We start from the raw sequence: 18,905 nt of genomic DNA on the forward strand, positions 1-18,905 counted from the left end.
ATGGCCGCTATCGACAGGGCATCTCAAGTTTATTCCGTGTTTCCAGATTTCCGGAAAGCTTTTGACACCATTCCTCACAAGCGACTTCTAATCAAGCTGCGGGACTATGGGGTATCCTCTCAGTTGTGGGACTGGATTCGTGATTTCCTGTCGGGAAGGTCGCAGTTCGTAGTAATAGACGGCACATCATCGAGTAAAACTGAAGTGATATCAGGTGTTCCCCAGGGAAGTGTCCTGGGACCTCTGCTGTTCCTGATCTATATAAATGACCTGAGCTGTTCTCTTAGGTTGTTCGCAGATGATGCTGTAATTTACTGTTTAGAAAGGTCATCCGAAGACCAGTATAAGTTACAAAGCGATTTAGAAAAGATTACTGTATGGTGTGGCAGGTGGCAGTTGACGCTAAATAACGAAAAGTGTGAGGTGATCCACATAAATTCCAAAAGAAATCCATTGGAATTCGATTACTCGATAAATAGTACAATTCTCTAGGCTTTCAATTCAACTAAGTACCTGGGTGTACATGATTTTTACCTTGTCTGCATGGTAGAATGTTGTAAACATCAGTTCAGTGCCAACAACTTAGTAATACATATTCTGTCCATTAGTGTTGTCAGAGGACAGAAATTTTCTAATTTTTGTACAGTACATGAAATATGTGTAGGAATCAATAAGCAGTATACCAGTCCTCTCACTGATATGACAGATACTAAAATAACTTAAAACGTTAACAGCAGGACCAAGGCAAATAGATTCCCATTTAACTTTGACAAGACTCAGTACATATAATTTTATGCTTTTATAGATTCTAGAAGCTATAACACAGGCTATTTAAACTGTGAAATATGAAGTATAGGTGGTGTTCAGACTTAGGGAATAAAATTAGACTACAACTTGAACTGGAAAACCCATGTTACAGAAAAAATGAATTACTGTAGTTCAGCTACATATGCTGTTTGCATGGTTATAGTTATATGCCTTTCAAAAATTACGAGATTAATTTGTCTGCATTTTTCTATTCACTAATGAGTTATGGAATAATTTTTTGGGGAAACTCAATTTATAGAAATAACACTCTCAGAATACAGATGTGCACTGTAAAAATTATATCTGACGCTATACACTGAGGTGGCAAATGTAATGGAATAGCGATATGCATGTCTACAGGTGTCAGTAATATATTAGAAACAAAGATTCTAAGACTTACCAAGCGGGAAAGCGCCGGCAGACAGGCACATGAACAAAACACACAAACACACACACAGAATTACGAGCTTTCGCAACTGGCAGTTGCTTCGTCAGGAAAGAGGGAAGTAGAGGGAAAAATGAAAGGATGTGGGTTTTAAGGGAGAGGGTAAGGAGTCATTCCAATCCCGGGAGCGGAAAGACTTCCCTTAGGGGAAAAAAAGGACAGGTGTACACTCGCGCACACACACACACACACACATATCCATCCGCACATACACAGACACAAACAGACATATTTAAAGGCAAAGAGTAAGGGCAGAGATGTCAGTCGAGGCGGAAGTACAGAGGCAAAGAAGTTGTTGAAAGACAGGTGAGGTATGAGCGGCGGCAACTTGAAATTAGCGGAGGTTGAGGCCTGGCGGATATCGAGAAGAGAGGATATACTGAAGGGCGAGTTCCCATCTCCGGAGTTCGGATAGGTTGGTGTTGGTGGGAAGTATCCAGATAACTCGGACGGTGTAACAATGTGCCAAGATGTGCTGTCCATGCATCAAGGCATGTTTAGCCACAGGGTGATCCTCATTACCAATAAACACTGTCTGCCTGTGTCCATTCATGCGAATGGACAGTTTGTTGCTGGTCATTCCCACATAGAAAGCGTCACAGTGCAGGCAGGTCAGTTGGTAAATCACGTGGGTGCTTTCACACGTGGCTCTCCCTTTGATCGTGTACACCTTCCGGGTTACAGGACTGGAGTGGTGGTGGTAGGAGGGTGCATAGGACAGGTTTTACACCGGGGGCGGTTGCAAGGGTAGGAGCCAGAGGGTAGGAAAGGTGGTTTGGGGATTTCATAGGGATGAACCAAGAGGTTACGAAGGTTAGGTGGACGGCGGAAAGACACTCTTGGTGGAGTGGGGAGGATTTCATGAAGGATGGATCTCATTTCGGGGCAGGATTTTAGGAAGTCGTATCCCTGCTGGAGAGCCACATTCAAGGTCTGATCCAGTCCCGGGAAGTATTCTGTCACAAGTGGGGCACTTTTGGGGTTCTTCTGTGAGAGGTTCTGGGTTTGAGGGGATGAGGAAATGGCTCTGGTTATCTGCTTCTGTACCAGGTTGGGAGGGTAGTTGCGGGATGCGAAAGCTGTTTTCAGGTTGTTGGTGTAATGGTCGAGGGATTCAGGACTGGAGCAGATTCGTTTGCCACGAAGGCCTAGGCTGTAGGGAAGGGACTGTTTGATATGGAATGGGTGGCAGCTGTCATAATGGAGGTACTGTTGCTTGTTGGTGGGTTTGATGTGGACGGATGTGTGCAGCTGGCCATTGGACAGATGGAAGTCAACGTCTAGGAAAGTGGAATGGCATTTGGAGTAGGACCAGGTGAATCTGATGGAACCAAAGGAGTTGAGGTTGGAGAGGAAATTCTGGAGTTGTTCTTCACTGTGAGTCCAGATCATGAAGATGTCATCAATAAATCTGTACCAAACTTTGGGTTGGCAGGCTTGGGTAACCAAGAAGGCTTCCTGTAAGCGACCCATAAATAGGTTGGCATACGAGGGGGCCATCCTGGTATGCATGGCAGGAATGACCAGACTTTGAACACAGAATGGTAGCTGGAGCTAGACGCGTGGCACATCCCATTTAAGAAATCATCAAGGAATTCAATATTTGGATTCCACAGTCTCAAGAGTGTGCTGACAATGCCAAATTTCAGGCATTTCCTCTCACCGTGGACAACACAGTGGCTGGCAGCCATCATGTAATGTCTGATAGCAGTGGTGTTTTTGTAGAAGTGTCAGTGCTAACAGTCATGCAACACTGTGTGAAGTAACCACATAAATCAATATGGGACATACGAAAAACATATCATTAGGACAGTGTGGCAAAGTGTGGCATTAATGGTCTGTGCCAGCAGACAACTGACTCAAGTGCCTTTGCTGACAGTATGTTACTGCCTGAAGCACCCCTCCTGTGTTCATGACAGTACTGATTTGACCCTAGATGACTGGAAAATCATGGTCAGGTGGGATGGGTGCTGATTTTTGTTGGTAAGAGCTGATGGTAGGGTTTGAGTGCAGTGCAGACCCCATGAAGTCATGCACTCAAGTTGCAGCAAGACACCGTGCAAGTTGGTGGTGGTTCCATATGGCATGGGCTGTGTGTACATACAAAGATCTGGGTCCTCTTGTCCAACTGAACCAACCACTGGCTGGAAATGGGTATGTTCAGCTACTTGGAGACCATGTTTCATGTTTCTCACAATGACATAATTTTTATGGATGACAATGTGCCATGTCACCACACCCCATTGCTCATGAGCAGTTTGCAGAATGTAACGGACAATTCAAGTAAATTATTTGGCCACCCAGATCACCCCGACATAAATCGCATTGAACATTTATAGGACATAATTGAGAGGTCAGTTTGTCCACAAAATCCCACATCGGCAACACTTTCGCAATTATGGATTCCTACAGATGCAGCAGGCTCAGTTTTTCAGTAGGGGACTTTCAACGACTTGTGGAGTCCATGCCACATCGAGCTGCCGCACTACACCAAGGAAAAGGAACTCCAACATTATATTATGAGGTATCCTATGACTTTTGTCACTTCAGTGTAATTCTGGAACACTATGCTGGGTGAGGATGATGATAACGATTATGATGATGATATATTGGTGTGGGTGCACAACAGAAAAATTCTTCAACGTTTACACAGAAATGTTATTAGATGAGTGGTGATAAAATAAAATTACAAAGCTTTGTTGTGAAAGATTTCAAGTCAAAGTAAAAATAGTTTGTTGACCTGACAGTTCTTTTTGAAATCCAAACTGTTAGCTACTGAGAACATTTTTTCTGTCTTAAGTGTTTATTAATTCTAACATAAACAACTTTCTTGAAAAAAAAACTGTAAAATACTGACAGCACCAGGATGCGTCTGTTAGTCTTTATTATTATTACTTTTTCTGCTTTAGATTGGTCAGTATGAAAAAAAAATGAAGAAACTTAGAACATGTAGCACAAAGCTCAACTAAACATTTGATTATTTTACTACTCATTTCATCACCACTACTAGAATATTTATTTATAGTGGCATCGATGATATTGAAAACTCCTTTTGGAAGTTTATAACGTAGCTGAATCATATCAAACCTGTTTTAGAACACTTCTTTAGAAAGAGAAAAAAAGGAAGTTGTCTGCTTCTGACAGGAAGAGTTATTAAAAGTGTCAGAAATTTGGAGTCTTTCTTGGATCAGCTTATCATTTAAGGTTACAAAAAATTCCTAATTTAACTTGCTGATTTTTCCTGTTTGCTTTGTTAAAATCATCTAAATATTTCTTATTTTTTCTTAAATATACAAATTTTTTTGTTACAGTCTTAAGAGCAAAATTTATATCCTTTGTATCCTTTCAAGTTAAATTAAGACTTTGCTTAATTTCTGTGATATTCTACTAGCATTTGCAATCCATTATTTAGGAACATTTAACCTACTGATAGATGTTAAACATTTAAGACATCAGTTTTCAAAGAATCCTATGACTACATTTGTAATACATTACATATTTCATTTAGACAATGGGTATTGTGTACATCCCTCCAATCTGCGTCTCACAAATACTCCTTGCATTACTTTTTTATTTATGGTGTTTGTGATTTTACAATATGTATTATTCATGTTATTCATCCAGATTTTAAGCAGTTGAGGATCATGCTACGAGATCATTAACTTGATGATTTGCACTATGAATTTGAATTCTCCACATGTCTGTAAAATAATATTAGCACTAGTGCTATTAGAGTGTATGAAATGACAATAGACGCAGAATAGGTTTGCTATATATAATACTGGCTGTGCCTGGACAAGCGTTGCTGTGGCTCAGTCTGCTTAAATGGAGAAGAAAGAAAAGAGAAACCACACATTTTTAATACGTATGGGAACTACATATACATCCTAATCTCCTTCTCCCCCTATTTCTGTCCATCTCCTTCCCTCCTCTCTCTATCTATCTTCTCCTCCCCCTTCTCCATCTCCTCCTGCCACCTCACCCTCCCCTCTCTGTCCATTACTTCCTTCCCCCTTTCTATGTTCATTTTCTCCTCTACTCCTCCAACTCCATCACCTTCTGCCCCTTATGTCTGTCTGTCTCCTCCTTTCCTCTTTATATGTCCATTTCTTCCCACCCCTCTGTCCATTTCACCTTGCCCCCTCACCCTGACCTTGAATCTCATTTATAGATACTACAAATTAAGATTCTGTTGTAATATTCTAATCCAAAGTCAAGTTCAGAGGAAACTCTCTGAGCCATTCATCATAAAAACAGGTTTAGGACAAAGATATTGCTTGGCACCCTTGCTGTTCCACTGTGCTATAGAATACATAATGAGGGGCTGGGACAAGACTAACCCAAAGAACATCCAAATTGGAAGACCCAAAGACAACATAAGTTTAAATTGTCTAGGATTTGCTGATGACCTGGCTCTCTTGTCCAACAGTATTCAGGAAACCAAACAACAAGTTATCTCACTACAGGAAATAGCAAAGAAAATTGGTCTTGGAATGTACTTTGAAAAACCAGTCATCATGTTAACTCACCCACCACTCATAAACAAACCATAGGAAACCAAGAAATCAACACTGTAGATAAATTTAAATATCTGGGAGAAATCATAACATATAACCTCAATTAAAAGTCCACATGGCATAATAGAATAAACAAATTGACTAGAGCACAATATATCACCACGAACACCTACAACAAAAAGAGACTGTCAATAGCAACAACATTAAAACACTACAAAACAGCCACTCAACCAAAAATAACATATGCACATGAAACCATCTTCAAAACAACTAACACTGCACAAATAGACAAAATACTCAAAATAGAGAGAAGGATCATCAGAAAGTGCATCAACAAATCGTACCAGAAAGGAGGACACTGGAGAGTAGCTACAAATCAAACAGTCTACAAGGAAATAGAACCGGTAATGAGTACAATCAGGAAGAAACACATTTCCTTTTTCAGACATCTAATCAGAACACCAGAGAACAGAATCATCAGGAGAATAATAGAAAAATTGTGGAATAGTAAGTGGATTACAGAAATCAAGGAAGATATGGATTAGCTACAGATTACACTCGAAGACCTATGAAACACAAATGACAAAATCAGGAAACTCACAGATAAACAAACCAGACTGTGAACGAGAATCAACAAACAGACAATAGGAAGAGTGATTTCCGATGAAGAAAGAAGGATGAGATCTGCGAGAATGAAGAAGTACTGGGCTGACAAAAAACTGAAAAATTCTTTGTATAAAGTTGGGTAGAGTGGTCCAATGAAGGCCATAAAATGTAAATAACAATAATGTTCTAATAATTAGCTGATAAACCATAAATATAGTGTGATCAAAAAGTGATGGGATTTTTTTAATTTCACGGGCTGTATACATCTGACTTTCATTTTTTTTTTAATCTGATTGGTACATATGTTCCTGATGTATGTTTACATTTTCATTAGTTTTTAATAATTAGTTTATAGTTGGAAGTCAAAAAGGCTATACATGTTTTCGAGTGCTTGATAAATTTTTACTTTTGAAAAAAATGGGTCAAAGAATTTGCATTGGATTTCCCTTAAAAATGGAATAAAGTGCAGCATCACATTTGAAATGTTGACTGCAGTTTTTGGCAAATTAACAATGCATATGTCAAGAGTTTACAAGTGATATAATCATTTCAAACAGGGTCAAGATGATGCTGAACATGACAACCACCCTGGATGCTGTACCTCATCAATTATTGATAACAATGTGGAAGAAGTAAAAAAATGATTCTGGAAAATCACTGAATTACCTTGATGATGTCTGCATATCCTTTGGCTCATGCTAAGCAATTTTTTCAGATGTTTTAGGCATGAAACATATAGCAGCAAAGTCTGTTATAATATTGTTGAATTTCAATCAAAACTGACATCATGCACACATCGCTCAGGAATTTCTGAATGAAGTCGACATAGACCCAGAATTTCTAAACAAGGTTATAACATGTAAGAAAATATTGGTATATGGGTATAACATCGAAACCAAGGCACAAATATCCCAGTGGAAAGTGCCGGTAGAGCCAAGACCAAAGAAATTCAACAAATTTGATCATATATGAAGATTGTTCTTACAGTCTTCTTCAATTACTATGGAATAATGCATGATGAGTTATGGTCATATGATCAATAAAGAACACAACATGAAAGTTATGCATCATCTGCATGAGCCAATCTGATGGAAACAACATGAATTGTGGCAAAACCGGAAACTGGATCCCAATAATACTGCTACTCACACCTTAATACTTGTTCACGATTTCTTGGCAAAAAACAAAACTATTATTTTGCTTCAGCCATTGTATACATTGTACATGGTGCCATGTAGCTTCTTTCAATTTCTGAGGACATCTTGTTGCCATGACTGATGAGGTAAAAACAAAATTTCTGGAGAAGCTGAACACCATAATGAAAAATTAGTTCCAGAAATGCTACAAAGTGCTGGTAAGAATGTATTATATCTGAGGGAGATTACTTTGAAAGGGGCACAGTTGATGTTTATGAACAAATAAATATTCTTTACAGAAAACAAAAATTCCCATTACTTTTTGATCATACCTCATAAACACATGCATATTCAAATGTTGTGCCAAAATTTCGAAGCAATCAGTGAACAATTTTTGGAGACTTAAGATTTTGAACAAATGAACATTTACATTTTTATACAATTTCCCCTATAATTACTACACATATATTTATACATTAAATATAGCACTCTTTGGGGTACATAAAATCATGTTCATCTTTGAATGCAATGTTATGTCAAAGTTTCACAGCAATCTGTGAAGAACTTTTGGAGATTTACAATTCTGAACAAATGAACATTTACATTTTTTACTTACATAGATCACCTCATTCTAATCAAAAGTTCAAAATATTAATAAATCAAAAATTTGCTCCTGAGTAACTCAAACACAACATTGATCAGGGAAGGTAGCTTTGTAGCTTTCGTGTGTGTGTGTGTGTGTGTGTGTGTGTGTGTGTGTGTGTGTGTGTGTGTGTGTGTGTGCACCTGCTTATACATACTTGATGGAAGAAAAGCAACCACAGGAAAGCTAGTAAGTTTACCTAATATTTTTGTTCACTCACATGTCATTCATAATTCATCTGCAGGTAAGTGACTACCTGCCTTCAACTTTGTGTACTGAAATGTACTTTTAGAAGTGCAATAAATTTTACTTTTAGCCACAGTTATATTGGTATAAAGCAACTCATTAGAAATGGCTAATAATACAGTGCAGAAGGAGGAATTTCACTACAGACTTTACTGACCATTGCCTGAATAGCTCTCCCTTTGATTACTGCCTGAAGAAATGTTGCAGCCTGATATGTGTTCTCCTCTGAGTCACGAATACCTTCAATGCTCGCACTCACACTTAATGGCTTCTGATGATGAATTTTTTTGACTAAATGCAGAGTAACAGATCCACTTCTTTTCTCAAGATCCATTCGTATTGCTGAAAAATATGACAAGTGTAAAATTGTTGAGGCTTTCATGGCTGTTTGTTGAGATATTATATGGTGGCTTTTCTTCGGGACCTTCAGCTGACATTTGTGTAACAATTTTTCTGACATTTTCCAGCACAAGTGGCTGGGATTGTCATAGATTTACCCAACATTGCCAGTAGCAGGCTGGTATCAAGCCTACAGCTGGAGATCATATGGACCTGCTGCACCAACATTTGAGGGCATTTCCCTGGTCAATAGTGCTTTCACCATTTGTTACCTGCAATGGCCCACTTGTTCCAGCATGGAAGTCCCAGATCCGGTTGCCTCAATGCTTAATTCTTTCTTGTTAAATCTATTGTTCTATGACTTCTCTGAACAAACAGAAGTGGTAACCCTCTCCACAGTGACATACTCCACGTTGACGAATTTTATTATGTGGTCGGTCTGAGAAAGTAAATGCTCCACCACACTTGGAATGTTTCCTGAGGAGCAATATATCTTCCACCAGCGCATAAGAAGTACCACAAAACTGAATACCCAGAGAAGTGACACACTGGAAGAAGAAACATTGGGTAAGGCCTTTCTGCCACACATCTCCACGGTGCCAAACAGAAATGGCCATGTGGCAGAACAGGCCATATAGTGATCAAACACAGTGTACAAACTATTTACAACTATTCAAAAACATCTCAGACTAATAAGAAATGAAAAGGATCCACTCACAATGATGGGCATATACAGCATACCGTGACCATGTGGAAAAATCTATGATGGAATGACTGGATGATCCATCAATAGCAAGGTTATCAAACAAAAATGATATTGCAGGTCAGGCCAGATGGAGGAATTGGCCATGGCAAAGTGTGTGCACTCTGAGACTCACCATGTATTTAAAATAGCCGATATGCAGATTCCAACTGTGGAGAAGGGCTACCAAGCCTGTTTGTTCACAGAAGACACAGAGGTTCACAAACATGACCATAATTCTCACAAGAAAGAAGAAAGCCCAAAGTAAATGGATACTGGAGTCTCATGCTGTATAAAATAAACACTGCAGTTGACAAGTGGAGAACCACATGAGTAAGGACCAGGTAATAGCTCTAGGAGACTTGTGTGATAGGTACAAAGAACCTCTGGCTGTCATCTTAACTCCAGTCCGCCAGCAGCAGTGGATGCTGAACCTTTGACAATGCCAGCCACTGGTAATTGCAAAACATTAAAATAGATTTTACACAAACAGTGATACAAAAAACCTGAAACAAAAGCTGATAGGCAATACATCAATAAGACAAGCATGTCAGTTAATGGTTTACAAAAGTTGCGGAGAAAGTTAACCTGTGAGTCTGTGTAACAAATGAACAATATATAAGTTACTGCATTGTTTGAATTGTATTACATGTTTCAAGCATCACTTTCAGTATCATGTAAATTTACATTAAAATTTTCACTATATGATGACTGATGCATCAGGTCCTCACCTCTGAAATCATTTCTTGTTGAGAAATGTTTCTACAGTGTAAATAAATACGTTAGCTTACAAAAATACTAGGCCCTCATTTACTATTGTGTACTTTTTAATCTGTTAAAAAATGTTGCATTTTTGCACAAGAATGTTTATGTTTCTGCTGCTGGTTTCCTGTTTTCTCACTATGGCCTTCACAGAAAAAAATTGCCCTTGTTTTAGGACATGTGTTGCTATGCAGCTTTTACTGTGATCATATTTTTGGACCAAGTTTAATGAGTATAGGATACTGACAACATGAAGCGGCACTAGCTCTGATGTTGGGCAATATTTGTGAAACACTACAACAGTTGGTGAGTGTAGTTCTTTTCTATCACACACTTAGTTCTGTTGACAAGTAGTGCCATGCATCTTGCATGCAAGTCCTGGTCCAGTTCACTCTCATTTTTGCTGAGAGTACAGGTCTGCAAAGAAACCTTAAAAATATCACCCCTGACAAGTAAATCATTTGCTGTATATTCCTCCCTATCTTTTGAACATTGGGAGGACCTGAGTTAAGTATCACATTTTTGCGAGTATTTGTGTTTTTACAGCTTGACCTTTTCTGTCATAGTTAAATTTCTACATGCATGGATTTTTACTGCCACTCTTATTTATGCAGCATCGTGCGCCAACTCAGAGCCTCCATTCTTCGTGGGTTATTTGTCATGATGTCGCTTAACACTTCAGCAGTAAACCAATTCATAACAGTCTTTTTGGCATTAACAATAGCAGCTGTAGCTTTCTTGTACCATCAGAGGCTGTTATGTAAGATGTCAACAATTCGTGAACATTCCATGAAAACATCCAAGCCACCAGTGTAAGCTTTGCATGTGAGCCTCTAATGCTCTAGACAATAAGAATCAATGTGGAGTTGATTTTCCAGTTTCACACCTCTCACACATCAGTTGGCTTATTTGGTATGCACAGCCAATCTTCCTCTCAAGATAGTCGGCCACATCGATAAGCAAAAACTTCTTCTCCGAAGAATAAAGCTGGTTAAGGCAATTTAGCACACATTCTCTCTCTCTACTCATGAAATAACGCTCTAATGCTTTTTGATGATAGAATGTGAGGAGTAAATGTACAAACTTTATGTTTTCACCAATTAACGATGTACTGGAATATGCAGAATAACATTGTTGCATTTCACATGTAAATATCTCCATCTTCTTGTATTTTTAGCTTTAGAAACACATTAAATTAACATTCATAAGCAAGTTGGTTTAAGAACCACTTGTAATTTATAAACTTCTAGCAAATCCAACACATGAATTACTTGAAAGGCTAATTTCATTTCTTCATTTGTCCTTAACAATCATCAAGTCACTAAAAGCACAGAATAACACATAAACACTCCTTGTTCTTCTCTATACATACACTGAAACTCTATGGATCGTACAGCAGGTACTTGTCCCCGCTGTTTGGCCGCTGCGTCCACAATTTGCTCATGACTGTTTTTAGACCTGCACACACAGACATGTATATGCGCAGTAGGTTGGATTCATCTCTCACACTTCTGTTTAAAAGATCATGTGTTCAAGAAGGAAGAAGGCCAAGTGTGTCTAGAGTTTATGTAGAAATTCTCGAAGCGCTACAGATCCCCCCCCCCCCCCCCCCCCAGATCAAACACGCGATATTTTATATACAATCATTATGTCCATTTATATCACAAATAATAACAATGCATATTTCAAAAGTATACCTTATTCTTTTCATAACTGTGCATACTCTTTTTCTTATTATTTAGCTATTTCTTTTTTTATTTTTCTTTAATTATAAACCCATGAAAATTTCAATCAATGTTGGAGTTTGTTTTCTTATATCTAGGAATCGTGAGGGCTAAACCTTTAGTTCCCAATCATAAGCATAAGCTCCAGGTGTTCATGACACTTGAGTACTTTATTCTGTATTCTAGTTCCTTGTACTATTTTTTCCTGAGTACGTACTAGTATAATTATTTATAGTAGTTTATAGCCTGGAGGAGCTCTGGGAAACTGAAATTGTTCTTTTTGACACTTGTAAATTCACATAAAACATAATAATGCTAGTGATGTATAGAATTCAAACTTACCAGAATAATTCCTATTAAATGTGTGACTTCTGTCATGATACTGTCCTTTTCCCCTAGGATCAGCACCTATACCTTACATGTTGGTTGACCCTATGATTGCACTTCCTCCTTCCGTTCTGGTAGGTACGCCCCTTTATAAAACATCCCTATTCATCAGGCCACAGGTCATCCTATCTCTATGTATTTATGCTTGCCCTCAAGCCTTAGCAAATGCTGGGTATATCCCCCTTATCCTTTATGAGTAGGCCTCATGGTTCATTGCCCTAGTATACATCTTAATGTGCACTATAATTAAATATTTCCTGGTAAAATAAAAATCTATTTTACACTTCACTCTGACTTTTTAGTATCTCATTTAATACCCTAGAGTCCTCCTCTACTTTTCAACTTCTATAATCTTAGTAGATACTATGTCTACACATATTTTCAACTCATGGTAGATACTATGTCCACCTATTTTGTTCAAGCCCCACTATCCTAACATGCATCAATTTATCTGAGTATTCGCTACACTGATCTTTCTTAAATAAGCATCACAATTTACTCCAATCTGGCTTGTGTTCTCCTTCATTACTCATGCTTCCTGCTTATGTGTACTCGATGTAAGATCATCATAGATTTCTATATATAAAATGGCTTTCATGTAAATAGGCGACTTAGAACCATCATAATAAAAACAATGTGTGCATCTTTCTAGATGTACATGTATCTTCTCCCCTACAACCCTTGGCGGTTCTTACATCCTTCTAATCTGTTACTTCATGGTTTGTGTATTCGTATTGCTTTGAGTGTATGCTTAAATGTATTTGTGTTTTCTGATTCTTCAGCCTTCTTATGTGAGAATAGGTTGTAGGTTATTGGAAACCACAGAGATTAGGAAGGACTTCTGCGACAGAATTGTATGAATATGGAAAGAGGGAAAAATAGTTAGGTCTTCAAAAGAGAAATAAGAAAGGAAGAAATAGAATTGGTTGCTAACATTGAAGAAGAGAAAGAAGACAGCCCCAAAGACAGGAAATCCTTCCCACCCCCCTTCCCCAGGATCCCCTACCTCGACGATACTTGAATGAGAAGCCGGAGGAGGTGTGGCGTTAAATCGTCTCCTACAGAATGGACATTCCCACCTTCACCCTTGAGGTCGCTAAAGAAAATCTTAGCAACCCTATGGGAGCAGCAAATGATGCAGAACCATTCACAGTTGTTTGCGAGGGTTGTTTGAAAGGTGCAATGTGTGTTCTGTGTTAGCCATGATTTATCTGTTGGTGTAAATCATGCTCTTATTTACACTACCCACTCCTTTCAAAATCAATACAAACCCTCCGTGTACATCAAATCTCAAAAAAGGTATAAAATATTCTATATAAAACAGAAAATCCATACAATACAGTATAACGGTTGTTCAATTAGTTACATGATATTACCTTTTTCCACAAATGTAATATTCTATTCTGTTCATTCTGTTTAGAGATCACTGTTTATCTGTGATTCTCTTAATTTTTGGTTCTAAAATTATAGGATAGTTTAAGAATTCAAGAACAGATTACAGAATAGTTTAAGATTTGAAAGGAATTCGGTGTAGGACACTATTTAGGAAGAAGCATCGAAAACAACTCAGGATCAGACAGTCATCACTCTGCTCGTTAACACAGAATGTTAACGTCCCTGGTAGATATATGACTCCACCTGGGTCCCATGGATCTGATATTAACTTCACTTGAGCAAGTTCAGACCAGTACTTCTCGTTAAATTTTGTTTAAGTCTCCCCACTGCAAAACAATCACCACATCCCCAGGTAACACAACATTAGGTGACAATACACTTTTTTCTACTTTGTTTTGGTGAATTTGAATTCTTTCCACATGTCACCTATACCCTTGTTAGTATCATTAAGTTTGTAAGAAGCAATAGTTGAAACGTTTCTGGAGGTTATATGCTCGGTGACTTTTCGATCTATGTTGTTGTTGTTTTTGTTGTTGTCTTCAATCCTGAGACTGGTTTGATGCAGCTCTCCATGCTACTCTACTCTGTGCAAGCTCCTTCATCTCCCAGTACCTACTGCAACCTACATCCTTCTGAATCTGCTTAGTGTATTCATCTCTTGGTCTCCCTCTACGATTTTTACCCTCCACACTGCCCTCCAATGCTAAATTTGTGGTCCCTTGATGCCTCAGAACATGTTGTACCGACCGGTCCCTTCTTCTTGTCAAGTTGTGCCACAAACTCCTCTTCTCCCCAATTCTATTCAATACCTTTCCATTAGTTATGTGATCTACCCATCTAATCTTCAGCATTCTTCTGTAGCACCACATTTCGAAAGCTTCTATTCTCTTCTTGTCCAAACTATTTATAGTCCATGTTTCACTTCCATACATGGCTACACTCCATACAAATACTTTCAGAAACGACTTCCTGACACTTAAATCTATACTCGTTGTTAGCAAATTTCTCTTCTTCAGAAACGCTTTCCTTGCCATAGCCAGTTTACATTTTATATCCTCTCTACTTCGACCATCATCAGTTATTTTGCTCCCCAAATAGCAAAACTCCTTTACTACTTTAAGTGTCTCATTTCCTAATCTAATTCCCTCAGTATCACCTGACTTAATTCAACTACATTCCATTATCCTCGTTTTGCTTTTGTTGATGTTCATCTTATATCCTCCTTTCAAGGCACTGTCCATTCTGTTCAACTGCTCTTCCAAGTCCTTTGCTGTCTCTGACAGAATTACAATGTCATCGGCGAACCTCAATGTTTTTATTTCTTCTCCATGGATATTTCGATCTATAATTCCTTTAAATTGTTGCTCCAGACTACTTATATTTACTGTATCAGAGATAGCTATTCTCTCTTGGAAACTTCTTTCTACATTTTCTACTCAAGTATTAATGCCTGTAATTTGTGATTTGATTATTGATATTAATTTGCTATTCTTATCGATGTTCCCTTTTAATGTATGCAGTCTCTGTTTTACAGCATCAAATGTAAATTATATACATGTTGAAATGATCCTAACTTCTCACTAAGTTCAGATTCTACATTATTACATTTATCTTCAGTATCAAATTCTAACTTCTTTGTCAAATGATGAAGTTGATCATTCTGTCTCTGATTAAAGTCGGTGAACAGTTGATTTTAGTGACTGCTTAAAGAACTATTTAGTTCACATTTCAAATTTGTCTTGAGATTTTCTACTTTAGCAGTTAAAGTGTCGAATCAGTCTTCAAATTTCCCATACCCTCACATAAATTACTAAAGTCTTTACTTTGTGATTCTACCTTAGCACTTAACAATCCTGAAGTTTCATTCTGAACATCCAGTTTATTACTTAATTGAGTATTCACTGAATCTAACTTAAAATTTATTACTTAATTGAGTATTCACTGAATCTAACTTAAAATTTATTACTTAATTGAGTATTCAATGAATCTAACTTCAGACTTTGAGAATTTAAAGCTGCATTTAGTTCCTTCCCCAAAGCCATGAATCTGCACTTTGGGCTTCTAATTTAGCATTTTGAGCTTCGATTCGGTTTACTTCTTCAGACTAGTCTGGACCTTGTTTACTAATTTTCATAGCCATGTCTGGTTCTGAGATTTCTCCAATTTGCTGTTCCTGATCCATATTCTTATGATATTTAGACCAAGTAATCATTAAAAAATTCAACTCAACTCAGTATAATAACTACACTAATAAAAGTCACTCTACTGTTTGTATCCCTTCTTTCTAAGGTACTAAGGTTCTATATTGCCCTCACCCAGCGTAGAATTCTCGCAACATAGGTAAGTGGATGTGACGGCAAGTCAGCACCGGTGAGCAGCAAGCTGGCAGCGTCACACGTTGGTCTTGATGTCGGCGTCAGAAGGCAGTTGTGGAAGCAGGTCAGCACTGTGCTGGTGGCGTTGGATGTTGTTTCCACGTCGGCGTCGCCACGATGTGTGTGAGAGGTGTATACTCCCCCCACAAGATCTTCATAGTGGAATTATTCTCATCATATTTCTTCTTAGTCTAATGCATCAAACCATCTTTCCATTCTTCCCTTTTGTTGCATCCACAAATTTTTCCATTTGATTTTTGGACTTTATACAATTACACAAAATAGTTCTCTTGTCTTGTTATATCTGGTTTCTATGGCAACACATCATAACTTCTTCAATTTCTTCTCAAAATTCCCGTTTTTCGAGTCCTTATCACTGTTCGCCACACTCTAACACTCTAGATGATAAGGATCAATGTGGAACTGATTTGCCAACTTCACACCTCTCTCACATCAGTTGACTTACTTGGTATGCAAACAGTTTGATACAGACATGCTCATAATACATTTCATTTTGTCCAAACTGAAAACATGCTACTGTTTTGAAACTATAAAAGAAGCCCTTTCAAATCATCCCTCATTAGTATTTGATTTGAGGTAACCCAACTACAGGATTCCTAGTTCTTCAAACTTTCTTTGCCAATTTAACTAAAACTAATAATAAAATTCTGGTAACCTGGGCCAATGAGCTTGAAAGCCCACCAGAATGCATGGACCTAGATGACAGCCCCTAGATGGCACTCCTAAAATTTGGAAGTGCTGCTGTTGTTGCCACAGTGCTATGTGCAAGTCATGGTCCCCGTGCCAGACTATCAGCACTCACAGCTGCACTACAAAGCTAGCAGTGCAGGGGCTTGGACTTCATTCATGTTCTGACTACATTCTCATACTGTTCACTGTGCTCAACATTGTTGTTCATGATATTGCTACGTCTAGGCTCTCGATTTTGTTTGCTCACCAGACTTGTCATTCTGATGTCTTGTCTTCATTGTCCTTGCATTGCAATTGTCTTCCTGTGGTTATTTACAACTCACTGACAATACTCTCAGCCAGTCAGCCAGTCAATTGTGGTCATGTCCGATTCTGGCTGGAAATGAGGAAAGAGGTAAACAGTGTCTTATGGATTTGAAACTCGTCCAACTTGTAGAACAGCAACACCAACAGCTGATCCTACAGCAGCAATTGCAACAGTTCCAATAGCAGTTGCAGCAGCAAACTGACTTGTTACGTCAGGAAATCCAGCTTTTATCAGAATGCTTGCAGGTTCAGGGTTCACAACCCGTGCAGACTGTGGTCGCTTCCCAGGTGGGGTTGCATCCACTCGTGTTTCTGTCATTTAACAACACCAAAGAAGATTGGGGCATGTATTTCAGCAGCTGACACAGTACTTCGCCATTTTTTGTGTTCCTGATGACACTCTCCAGTGGTCACTCTTCCTTTCTTGTTCTTCACTGGAGACATTTCTGTTACTAAACAATGATGGCTCCCTCTCTAATCCAGTTGCACTCACTTTCGAGGAGATGCATTCATTGCTGTTGAAGTATTTTTCGCAATGCTCCCATGTGGTCACACCGTGCCTTGAGTTCCATCAATACAACACAAGCAACCAGGTGAGTCATATCACTTGTGGGTGGCAGATTTGCAGGGACTGAGCTGACTTGGTGATTTCACTTGTGCAAACTCATCTCTGAAACCTCATATGGGGATTCTTTGATTCAAGATGTGGTGGACCAACTGGCCCCTGATTTGGAAGTACACACTGCAGCCCTCAAATTGGACAACCCTTCCTTGGATGATATTTCGAAAATCTCAGACTCTTTTGAGAGTGTGCAGACAGAAAATGCAAATGAATGCCTTATGACTCATCCCCAGGTAGTAGCAGTTCAACTGCCACCAAGGGGATGGAATTCTCATAACTCCTTTTCTCACTGGCAGCATCATGATTCATCGCTTTTGGATGTGTTATTGGACTCTGAGCAGCCAATCATGCCCATAGGCATAAGTAGCAGGGTTGCCCATCTTTCATGACTATTTAACAACATGCCATCTGCACATTGGTGCACTGTGGAACACTCAGCACAGACTGCCCAGATCTCTGGGCACACTGCACCCATTGAAAAAAGGATAGGCATCTACAAACTGCCTGCCATTAAACATTGGGACAGTCAAACCCCGCTCCACAGTTGCCTCAAGGCACAGCGCATAAATTTCATGTCATTGTTCCCCAGGACACGACTCCCATCACCAAGTTGTTTACTGATCTCACAATTGTGCATAAGGATGTTCGTTTCCAAGTAAACACAGGAGTGAAGGTTTCCCTGGTGAACCTCCCAACATTGGCTAATCTGGGTTACCCTTTTCGTTGTCAATAGTCACTTAGCTGCCAACATTTTCAGCCTGTATGCCTTCTCAGTGTTTGGTTTCTCCATCACGGATGAAGTTCAGGTCATCTTGGACACAGTTCCCTTCGAGGAACTTTACAACCTTTTTGCCTCTTTTGCATTTCTGTTCCCACCTGGCCTGGGGTGTGCCACCAATTTATCTATGTACAGAAACAGTGCCCCATTTCTGTTGGGCATGTCCATTTCCAGTTTGCCTACAGACAGCTCGCAGTAGATCACCTTCACGAAGCTGAGTTAATTGAACCTGTCAATGCAAGTGCTTGGGCCACACACCTGTTGGTGGTTATGAAAACCAAATGGCTCCTTTCAGCTCTGTGGAGATTTTGGGCCAACAATCAATGCCCAGACATATGTGGAAACCTACCCCATACCACTGCCA

General features: G+C 38.9%; 1 protein-coding gene across 2 annotated transcripts in view; it reads right to left on the reverse strand.

Annotated features, from left to right (window-relative positions):
* Positions 1–18,905, reverse strand: part of LOC126272933 (cilia- and flagella-associated protein 91-like) — a 273,513-nt gene that overhangs the window by 132,606 nt on the left and 122,002 nt on the right. For both annotated transcript variants that reach the window (XM_049976230.1, XM_049976231.1), the window contains exon 10: positions 8,558–8,742. In XM_049976230.1, coding sequence (XP_049832187.1) covers positions 8,558–8,742 — 185 coding nt within the window. The remainder of the gene's footprint in view (positions 1–8,557; positions 8,743–18,905) is intronic.

Source organism: Schistocerca gregaria, chromosome 5 (assembly GCF_023897955.1).
Source record: "Schistocerca gregaria isolate iqSchGreg1 chromosome 5, iqSchGreg1.2, whole genome shotgun sequence".
In the NCBI taxonomy this organism is placed as follows: Eukaryota; Metazoa; Arthropoda; class Insecta; order Orthoptera; family Acrididae; genus Schistocerca; species Schistocerca gregaria.